The sequence below is a fragment of the Lithobates pipiens genome, unplaced genomic scaffold (assembly GCF_037356315.1).
Source record: "Lithobates pipiens isolate NorthernLeopardFrog02 unplaced genomic scaffold, aLitPip1_a1.2 Scaffold_16, whole genome shotgun sequence".
Taxonomy (NCBI): Eukaryota; Metazoa; Chordata; class Amphibia; order Anura; family Ranidae; genus Lithobates; species Lithobates pipiens.
The window spans coordinates 173630829-173642997 of NW_027507748.1; the positions used below are offsets into that span (position 1 = coordinate 173630829).

General features: G+C 37.0%; 1 protein-coding gene across 1 annotated transcript in view; it reads left to right on the forward strand.

The window, feature by feature from the left end:
* The window catches only part of IL1RAPL1 (interleukin 1 receptor accessory protein like 1), a 1840350-nt gene that overhangs the window by 1740149 nt on the left and 88032 nt on the right, over positions 1–12169 (forward strand). The window contains exon 7 of the mRNA XM_077480774.1: positions 8563–8695. Within this exon, the coding sequence (XP_077336900.1) occupies positions 8563–8695 (133 nt within the window). The remainder of the gene's footprint in view (positions 1–8562; positions 8696–12169) is intronic.

Here is a 12169-nt window from a genome sequence, read left to right on the forward strand (position 1 = left end):
ATATTAATACTTTGCAAAAAACAACAAACCAATTTCACCAGGGAGCAGCTAATAAAGAGACACGCTCTTGCAATTACAATATATTCTAACATGTATGACTAATGGCGCAAATTTAATTTACAATACCCATACAAAATGGCATTTCCCTCAAGCACAAAACATTGAATATTTTCAGTTCCTCTAGATACTGACAATTCCAGTAACCATACTGTATAATATATACAGTGTCTTGCAAAAGTATTCACCCCCTTGGCTTTTTACCTATTTTGTTACATTACGGCCTTTTGTTCAATGTTTTTTTATTTTTTATCTGAATGATATGTGTTGGATCAGAACACAATAGCCTAAGTTGGTGAAGTAAAATTAAAAAAATATATACATAAAACTATTTTTCAGAAATAAAAAAAAATTATAATTGGCATGTGCGTATGTATTCACCCCCTTTGTAATGAAGCCCATAAAAAGCTCTGGTGCAACCAATTACCTTCAGAAGTCCCATAATTAGTGAAATGATGTCCACCTGTGTGAAATCTAAGTGTCACCTGATCTGTCATTAGATATACACACTTTTTTGAAAGGCCCCAGAGGCTGCAACACCTACGCAAGAGGCACCACTAACCAAACACTGCCATGAAGACCAATGAACTCTCTAAACAAGTAAGGGAAAATGTTGTTGAGAAGTACAAGTCAGGGTTAGGTTATAAAAAAATATCCAAATCTTTGATGATCCTTTGCAGCACCATCAAATCTATCCTAATTAAATGGAAAGAACATGGCACAACAGCAAACCTGCAAAGAGACGGCCGCACACCAAAACTCAAGGACTGGGCAAGGAGGGCATTAATCATAGAGGCAGCACAGAGACCTAAGATAACCCTGGAGAAGCTGCAGAGTTCTACAACTGAGACTGGAGTATCTGTACATAGGACAACAATAAGCCGCATGCTCCATAGAGTGGCCAGAAGAAGCCATTACTTTCAGAAAAAAAACAAAATGGCACTTTTTGAGTTTGTGAAAAGGCATGTGGGAGACTCCCAAAATGTATGGAGGAAGGTGCTCTGGTCTGATGAGACTAAAATGTAACTTTTTGGCTATCAAAGAAAACGCTATGTCTGGCACAAACCCAACACATCCTATCACCCAAAGAACACCATTCCCACAGTGAAACATGGTGGTGGCAGCATCATGCTGTGAGGATGTTTTTCAGCAGTCGGGACTGGGAAACTGGTCAGAGTTGATGGAAAGATGGATGGTGCGAAATACAGGAATATTTTTGAGCAACACCTGTACCACTCTGTGTGTGATTTGAGGCTAGGACAGAGGTTCACCTTCCAACAGGACAATGACCCCAAACACACTGCTAAAGCAGCACTTGAGTGGTTTAAGGAGAAACATGTAAATGTGTTGGAATGGCCTAGTCAAAGCCCAGACCTCAATCCAATAGAAAATCTGTGGTCAGACTTAAAGATTGCTGTTCATAACTGCAAACCATCCAACTTGAAGGAGCTAGAGCAGTTTTGCAAGGAGGACTGGGCAAAAATCCCAATGGTAAGATGAGGAAAGCTCATAGAGACTTATCCAAAGTGACTTTTGACTGTGATAGCGCAAAAGGTGGCTCTATAAAGTATTGACTTTAGGGGGTTGAAAAGTTATGCATATTGACTTCTACTGTTATTTTTCCCTATTTGTTGTTTGCTTCACAATAAAAAAAAAAACATCATCCAAGTTGGGCATGCCCTATAAATTAAATGATGCAAATCCTCAAACAATTAAAATGTTAATTCCAGGTTGTGAGGCAACAAAACACGAAAAATGGCAAGGAGGGTGAATACTTTTGCAATGCACTATATATATATATATATATATATATATATATATATATATATATATATATATATATATATATATATATATTATATATTTATTTTTTTCCTCTCTTATAGAGACTATCCAAAGCCAAACAATGTCCTCTAGTGGCCTATAAGCACAATGAAGTCACAGCTGGAAATAACAGTTACCAAGCAACATAAAAAATGTCATATCTATCTGGAACGAAATGGAACATTATCTCAATACTTAGGGACCAATGTTTTTCCCAGATGCAATTGCCAGAGAAAATGTTGCTGTAAATGTGCACTGAGTGTGCACAAAGATTTTTTTTTTTTAATGTGTATCGCATTTCTGCATATGTAGTCTAGAGATTTTCATTTTCATATAAAATATGAAAATATGTAATTGGCCTTCTTTTTACCGCTACATATAACAAAGCATCATAGTACCAGATGGACTGGCACAGTATCTATCAGAATTACATTTAGGTCCCTGTTGTTCTATGTATTACTGAAATGTAGTTTAAATTAACTGTATGGAAAACAAGCTTGTAATATATAGTCATAGTTTACTTATTCTGTGATTCAGTTTAGTTTACCAAGGAAAGAAAACATGGATTAGAGAAATCTCTAGATAAGTTTACAGCCTTCTGGCATACAGGGAAAAAAGTGGATTTAAAAAAATACAAGGCTTTGAGCACATTGGAAAATCCAGTGTGTACTTATTTAGGGATACATTCAGGATTAGAGGGCAAGCCAAAAAGTGTAGTCATGCAAATTACTGAAATTAGAACATGTAGCTCAAACATAGGGTCTGACTATAAACCTGGGTGAACCAGCTGGGGTAGCTGCAGAAGTTAATAAAGGGTATAACATCAGTGCTAACCGGCACTGTAGCCAAACTTTATTTTGAGTTGGTAAGGTGCACGCTGATATAAGGAGAAATGTCATTGTTCTTTAATGGGGGATTAGATCTACGGTGATTTCATTTATTGGTGAACTACATAGATCGCAGCGCTTTTAAAGAGACCATGTTACTAACTCAAACAATTGCAGGTAAAGAACAGGCAAATCAGTTATTTTAAATGCTTATGCCCTGTACACACCATCGGGCATTCCGACAACAAAATCCATCAGATTTTTTCTGACGGATTTTGGCCCAAACTTGTCTTGCATACACAAAGTTGTCGGAAAATCCGATCGTTCAGAACGAGGTGACGTAAACCACCTACGATAGGACTATAAAGAGGCCATTAGCCAATAGCTTTCATCTAGTAATTTATTCTGGGCATGCGTGGCACTTTGTCCGTCGGAATTGTCTACACACGATCGGAATTTAAATGATCAGATTTTGTTGTCGGAAAATTTTAGATCCAGCTCTCAAACTTTGTGTGTCGGAAATTCCAATGGAAAAAGTTTGATGGAGCCCACACACGATCGAATTTTCCGACAACACGATCCAATCGCACATTTTCCGTCGGAACATCCAACAGTGTGTACAGGGCATCACTTGTACTGCTTTTCATTTCCATACCTTATTTTTATGCTTTTGTATTGTGCCTTTGTATTTGCTAGAAAATTTGACTAGTCAGTTTTCTAGCGCCTATTGCTTGGAGACAAAATTGCTATCTGTCAAAGAAGCCATCTCCTTGCTGGCTGTGTTGGCCATGATGAGAAGAGGGCTGCCCTCAATATCCTCGATGGGGTCTTACTAATGTTTTGTCTCTCTCTCTCTCTCTCTCTCTCTCTCTCTCTCTCTCTCTCTCTCTCTCTCTCTCTCTCGTTGATTTCTCTTTTAATACATGAAGACCTTGTGTTTGCTCTAGAGGCTGCACATTGATTTTGCATACTGTTATTGCCTCTATGATCCACCACAATGCTCAGATTCTTCCTTATCATTGATTTATAATTTGGATAAGTTGGCAGGTGACAAACATTGTGATTACTGATGGATTCACAATGAGGGACTCTTTAAAGGGTTTTTATTTTATAAATAAAGGACTTGTCATAAGCTTTATTATCTTACTTCTAGGTCATATTTATTTATTTTTTGTGTGAATGAGTAGGGGTACTATGAACCACTTACTCATTCAAGTGGGGTAGTAAGTGACCACATATTTTTTTAAGGGAAAGTCCTGATGCTAATAAGCCCCCTGCCCGTGGACCCCATCACCAATATTTTTGGGAGACTTTGGAGGAGCCTGTGTGCTAATGAAATAAAAATTGCAGTTGTGTATGTTTTTCAGGGCAGTGCCCACCACCAACCCACTCTGCAATGCTGTTTTTTTTAAACCTTTGGCTTATTAGCCCAGAAAAAATTTTGAAAAAAAAAAAAGCATTATTTTTTTTTTTCTATGATAAATATCCCAAAAAATATATACTTTTTTTTCCCTCAGTTTAGGCAGATATGTATTTTTCTACATATTTTTGGTAAAAAAAAACTTGCAATAAGCGTTTCTTGATTTTTTTTGGTTTGCGCAAAAGTTATAGCGTTTCCAAAATAGGGGATAGTTTTATGTCATTTTTATTATTTTTTATTCCAAACTGATGGTTCAGAAATTAGCCGCCCCTCCTTGTGTACCCCAGTGCGCTTGTGGACAAGTGAAAAAATCAAACTACAGCTGCCACTTAATAAACCAAAACTATAAATATATATTCCTAAATCCAAATAAAGATAGGAATCATGGCGCTATTATTTTTTATTATTATTTTTTATTATTAGTAATGACGGCGATTAGCGATTTATTGATGGCTTGCCATGTTTTTTTGCTTTCCTGCTTTCATTTCTTTTTAAAACAATAGAAGATCGTAGAATTGTGTTATCTTGAATTAACCAATACATATAATTCTCTTGGTACCCTTTAAAGAAAGAGGAAATGCATTATTCAGTACAAAACAGGGCAACAGGGATGTAAACAAGCATCATCTATTGTAAGTGGAATCGAGTTTTTAATCTTTCCTTTACAGATTGATGCCAATACGTACTGTATATTCACATCCACCTCTTTGTCTTTGTTTTTGTTTACTTCCTCATCAAAAGAAAGCATATTAATTTGACAACTGTGGTCTTTCACAAATCCATGTTGACTATCACTTATAATATTATTTTCTAGTAAAAGCTCTTTATTAAACATTCAAGTATCTTCCTGACTATAGAAGGTACATTTACAATTCTGTACTTAATTGATATAGACTTACATAGACTTTTTAAAGTAGCACATTAACCATCCATTGGTATGAAGCCAGTCATTAACCACTTCCTGACTGCCTCACGCAGATATACTGCGGCAGAAGTGCACGTACATGCAGATTAATGTACCTGTATATGGCCCTTTAAGAGGTGGCTGGCTGGCGCGCACGTGCTGCCGGGAGCTCTGTGACCATGATCGTGGATCCCGTGGACTCTTTGTCCGCAGGGATACCCGCAATCGTCTCACGGTGAGGAAGAATGGGGAGATGCTAATATAAACAAGCATCTCCCCGTTCTGCTTAATGACACTGTCCCTGATCACAGCTCCCTGTAATCTGGAGCGGTGATCAGTGCATTGTCGCACACAGCTCCTCTCCCCCCACAGTTACAATAACTCCCTAGGACACACTTAGCCCCTATAGCGCCACCTAGTGGCTAACCCCTTCACTGCCAGTCACATTTACACATTAATCAATGCATTGTTAATTGCACTGATCGCTGTATAAATGTGAATGGTCCCAAAATCATGCCAAAATTGTTCGATGTGTCCGCCATAATGTCACAGTCATGATAAAAATTGCTGATCTCTGCCGTTACTAGTAAAACAAAATCAATAAAAATGCCATAAAACTATCTCCTATTTTGTAAACGCTATAACTTTTATAAACGGTTATTGAGATTTTTTTTATCAAAAACATGTAGAAGAAAATGTATCAGCCTAAACTGAGGAAATTTTTTTATTTATATATATATTTTTTGGGGGATATTTATTATAGCAAAAATTAAAAAAAATGCGTTTTTTAAAAATCGGTGCTATTTTTTTGTTTGTAGTGCAAAAAATAAAACTGCAGAGGTGATCAAATACCACCAAAAAAAAGCTCCATTTGTGGGAAAAAAAGGACATCGATTTTATTTGGGAGCCACGTCGCACGACCGCACAATTGTCAGTTATAACGATGCAGTGCCAAAAACGCTCTGGTCTTTGGCCAGTTAAATGATCCAGGGCTTAATTAGTTAAAAAGTATCTAAATATAGAAGCATTGGCATAAAAAAACAGAACTCAATCATTTGAAGACACGTGGGTTTAAGCCATTTGCGTAAGGTGTGTTATTGACCTTTAGTTATCTAACTGTGGTTGAGGCTGTGGCAAAATAATTCTCATTATGGTGTTGAGCTCCACATTTTGTATATGTAGAGCTGTATTTAATGGATTTCGCTTATATGCTCAAACGTGATCTCATACATACAGTATATATACATTTTCTTTTTTTAAAGATTTTGTTTTCCACACTTTCCCAACCTTTTGGTTGCTTACATTTTTACAATCTTGATTTCCTTTTCGTGCATTTTGTTAAAGTCTTTGTAACTTTCCACTGATAAAAGTTCCCTCATTTTTATGTTTTCAAAATGCACAATTTCTTTGTCATCATTTTTTTGTTTTAACATTGCATATATTATTATTATTATTATTACACAGGATTTATATAGCAGCAACAGTTTGTGCAGCGCTTTACAACATGAGGGCAGAGAGTACAGTTACAATCCAATTCAATACAGGAGGAAACAGAGGGCCCTGCTAGGTTTTGATTTTAAACTCTGCCCATCAGCAAAAATTTTAGGGTGTTCACATAAGGTGGATGTGAAACATTCCCATTTATATTCCATGTTCTTTGATGATCATCATCTCTCCCAGTCTTATGCCCTGTACACACGGTCAGACATTCCGACAACAAAATCCATCAGATTTTTCAGATGGATTTTGTCCCAAACTTGTCTTGCACACACACGGTCGCCCAAAGTTGTCGGAAAATCTGATCGTTCAGAACGAGGTGATGTAAATCACATATGACGGGACTATAAAGAGGCCAGTAGCCAATAGCTTTCATCTCATAATTTATTCTGAGCATGCATGGCACTTTTTCCGTTGGAATTTTCTACACGCGATCGGAATTTAAACAATCAGATTTTGTTGTCAGAAAATTTTAGTTCCAGCTCTCAAAATTTGTTTGTCAGAAATTCCTAACGGAAAAAGTCAGATGGAGCCCACACGAGATCGGATTTTCCGACAACACGATCCGATCGCACATATTCCGTTGGAAAGTCCGACCGTGTGTACAAGGCATAAGTCTTGGAGAGCATCCCTCAGCATTGGGAAGTTTGCTCTATTAAAAATGATGTGTTTCTATGTTTCCAGTTTGTGCTCATTCACAATATAAAATAAATGAGATCCTGTTATCAGAACTGCTACTCAGAATTTCTTTTAGATGGACATTTGTAATAAGCTCTTCTTTGTATGAGATTAAAATAAATATAACATCTAAAGTATTTTTTACCTTAATTACCAAAAGGTAATTTTACTTGTTTTTACTTCCTCCATCCCCCTCCATAAATAGAACATACTAACATGAGTCCTACATTGATTTAGACCTGTGCCCATATGCAGGTCTTCTCTCTCCTCCCTCACAGGCTTGACTGAAAGCAGCCAGAGCCATTTGCTTCTGCTGCTGTCAATCAGATCCTGCGGGGAGGGTATTGGGCATGGATCGATACCTTCTCTATGTGTCTATGGATGCACACAGCCTAGCTTGGGAGCGTGCCCTCACATGTGCCATTATAGGAAGCGCCTTCCTATGGGGGCACGTGGAAAAGAGGCAGAGTGGACAGCACCATCGGGGGGCCCCAAAAGAGGAGGTACGGGGTTGCCCTGTGCAATACCCTTACAAAGAGCAGATACGTATAATTTATTTTTTATTTTAGGAAAATAAAAAATTAGCCTCTACAACAACTTTCATAGGTTCAGCAGAGCATTGTTTCTAGTTGGCGCCTGCTATAAAATGTGCCATAAAATTGTCTTATAAGCCAAGAGTAGCTCTATTTGTATCTTACATACATCTATGGACTATCTCTGTGTGTTTGCCCTAGTATTTGGTTATTGGCCCAGTTTTTCCACATGGTTCTCTATGTTTGAAAGTGCATACAATTTTTTTTATTTTTATCTTGACATTTTTGGCTGGCGTTCTGCTTGTAAGTGTAAGTGCACTAGCTCATAAGATTTGAAAATACTTTTTAATAAAAAAAAATCTGTTTATCTATCTATCTATCTATCTATCTATCTATCTATCTATCTATCTATCTATCTATCTATCTATCTATTGTTAGACTACTGTGTTTTGTTGCTTTCATTCCTTTTTAAAACAATAAAGGATCGTAGAATTGTGTTATCTTGAATTAACCAATGCACATATAAGTCTCTTGGAACCTTTTAAAGAAAGAAGACATGTATTATTTAGTACTAAACAGGACAACAGGGATGTAAACAAACGTTATCTATTGTAGGTGGAATCGAGTCTTTAATCTTTCATTTACACTCATGCTGGAAGTAGTTGAAAGCTCAAATAAAGAGTAAAGACAACAACTTGGAAACTGCTACTGTCCATTTATCTAATTCATTACTGTGATCAATGCTTGCTTTCTAGGATTCTAAAACATTACAAAAAGGAACAATTTTATACATTTAGTTTTTCCTTCTCTGTTTTCCAACAGGCAGCTCGGCTAATTTAACCTGCAGAGCTTTTTTTGGCTATAGCGGTGATGTAAGCCCTTTAATTTACTGGATGAAAGGGGAAAAATTTATTGAAGATTTAGATGAAAAGCGTGTCAGAGAAAGTGATATCAGGTAATATAAAAATATATGTATTTTTTTAAGTTTAAGTTGATCTTTGCATCTAAAAAAAATTACAGATGTGTCCAATGTTTTTTACTTGCAGTCTATGCTCTGTAGTTACAATCCAGTGTGGTTTATTCTAGCCACCATTTTGTTCTGTATACAAAGATGTTGTAGGTTTGTACAACTCCCCTTAGTCGAAAAGTAGACAATGCAAAGAAAAAAAAAATGTGATCAAAATGTTTAAATTTAAACAAATATATAGCCAATAAAAATGGTGGTAACCTGCACTTAAAGAGAATGTTTGCTTTGCTCATGCAAGACATAGCAACAGGTACACTCAGCTATCCACTTGCAAATTGGTAACACAGTAATTGTACTTTTAAATTCAAGTCTATATCATTTATAAATAGGTTAAAAAGAAGGTCCCAAACACTGAACTTTGGATACACCACTATCAACCTTAGACCATTGAAAGGATAAATCATTAACCACTACACTCTGAAAGGGATCTTAAAGATAGATTTGTATCCATTTACAGACTGAGTTTTCTAAGCCTATAGACTTACACATTATCATTCTATGAGGAACTGTGTCAATTGCTTTTGCAAAGACCAAGTAAACTATAGAAAAAGCCACTCATTTGTCTGTGTTTTTGCTTCCTTCCTCATAAAAACGTTTTGTTTGACAACATTGGTCTTTCATGAATCCATGTTGACTACCAATTATAATATTTTTTTCCAGCAGTAACTTTTCTATGTGACCCTCTATCAAGGGCTCAAGTATCTTACTGACTATAGATGTTGAAATTACAAAGCTGCAGTTACTTTCTAAAGACTTTCTTCTATTTTTAAAAATAGGCACTACATTTCCCTATCATTGGTAACCAGCCTGTCATTACAGAGTCTCCAAGAATTAGAAACAATGGCTTTGAAATAACAGTGATTAATGATTTCTATGTCCTTATTTTTTACAATTTCTTTTTCTTAAATTCATTGTAATTTTCAATGATAACATTGTTATTTTTTTAATGCCATACTCTTATTCCATATGGCTTTTTTTTAATTGCCCGTTGGGATATATATATATATATATTTTCCAACACATTTTTATTGTTTTTCAATGTTTAAAAACACAAAACAAAGAAACAGAAGTGACAATAGTAAGACACACACAGTCATAGCTATTACTTATCATCAGAATAGCATAATTGCAGTATGTCATTTTGGGAGTGGAATGGGGAGAAAATAATGACCATAACAAAGGCAACACATTGTGATGCTTAGGTCTATGGGTTTGTACACTTTTCAGTCCAGATTTTCCAAGACTTGTCAAAGGAAGAGAATGTTAAGGAATTATTGGCTATTAGCTGTCCATAGGTATGAATACGTTGAACTAGTGCCTTTAATTCTGAGATATAAATAGAATTATTAAGCCCCGTACACACGAGCGGACTTTTCAACATCCAAAGTCCGTCAGACCGAGTCCGTCAGACTATCCGATCGTGTGTGGGCTGCAACAGACTTTAGCTTCGCAAAAGTCTGACGGACTTTAGAAATGAAGCATGCTTCAAATTTTCCCGACGGAACTCCGCCGGACCCGGTCCCCTTCGAAAAATCCGCTCGTGTGTATGCTACTCCGACGGACTAAAACCGACGCTAGGGCAGCTATTGGCTACTGGCTATGAACTTCCTTATTCGAGTCGGGTCGTACGTCATCACGTTCGAATCCGTCGGAGTTTAGTGTGATCGTGTGTGGCCAAGTCCGTTCGGCCGAAAAGTCTGTCAGAACTCCGGCGGAACTCCAGCGGAACTCCTTTGGAAGTCTGTCGGACATAAGTCCTCTCGTGTGTACGGGGCTTTACTCTTCCAGTTCTATAATACTAGGGTGAGAACAGCTAGTAAAAGGTGGGATATGACAGATTTGAAGTTTGGGGGGAATCTTTCACTTCCAATATGGAGTAATGCAAGATCACCTTTAGGTTGGGTTATTTTTTTATATATTCTTTATTTAGTTATTTAATACAATTATACAAATGTCTTTCCTTTAAAACAATTCATCTTAAGTAATTATATTTAAGATTACATTTAACATAGCTTTCCCCCACCCCCCAAAAAAGGAAAAAAATAAAAATAAAACCCACACACGTGTGTGTAGGTTGGGTTATAAACCCTGTAATGTAGCGTACACACAATTGGAAATTCGGCCAGCAAAAGACTGATGAGAGCTTTTGGTTGGAAAATGTGACCATGTGTATGCTCCAATGGACTTTTGCTGGCTGAATTCCAACCAGAAAAAGACTGAGAGCACGTTCTCAATTTCTCGGTAGGAAAAAGTTCCGATCATCTGTAGCAATTCCAATGCGCAAAATTCCTACGCATGCTCGGAAACAATTTGACACATGCTCTGAAGCATTGAACTTCATTGTTTAAGTTTGTTGTAGTGTTGTACGTCACCGCTTTCTTGACAGTAGGCAAGCCAAGTTTGAGCGGAATTCCATAAGACAAACCATCCAAGATTTTTCTGACGGAAAATCCGCTCATGTGTACGTGGCATAAGTGAAGAGATTAGTTGGAAAACTTGGTTCCAAAAGATTTTAAGGTTTGGGCATCCCCAAAAGGTGTGTAAGAGGTGGCCTGTCTTCCAACAGTTGGACCAACACAGCGGAGACATATTGGGAAATATCTTTGCCAATCTATGGGGGGTGTATTGCCACCTGTTGTAAATTTTAAGCATCATTTCCCAATGACTAACACAGTGGGAGGGTTTGGAGATCTCTCTGAATGCTGACTTCCATTGATCCACTGTGAATGTGGAATTTAGTTCTGATTCCCATTTGGGGAAAGTTGCATATTTGCAAAAGACTTACTTCTCTTGGATATGGTTGTAGAAAAGTGATATGCCTTTGGTGTAGATCTTCAGGGAAAAATAGAATTGCAATATTTTGTGAGGGAGATCCAGCTCTGGTATAGGGTGTTCTCTCATCTCATCTCTCATACAGAATATGAACACTTAGAAAGTGAAGATTTTGTGGCAGACTGTATTCTGTTACTAGCTGCTTGACACTCTTTGGTCCTGAGTAGGGATGAGCCGAACACCCCGAGTTCAGTTCACACCAGAACATACCGAACAGGCAAAAAATTTGGCAGAACACACAAACACCATTATAGTCTATGGGACACAAACATGAATAATCAAAAGTGCTAATTTTAAAGGCTTATATGCAAGTTATTGTCATAAAAAGGGTTTGGGGACCCGGGTCCTGCCCCAGGGGACATGTATCAATGCAAAAAGAAAATTTCAAAATGGCTTTTTTTTGGGAGCAGTGATTTTTTAATGCTTAAAGTGAAACAATAAAACTGAAATATTCCTTTACATATCGTGCCTGGGGGTGTCTATAGTATGCCTGTAAAGTGGCGCATCTTTCATGTGTTTAGAACAGTAACACAGCAAAATGACATTTCTAAATGAAAATTTGTCATTTAA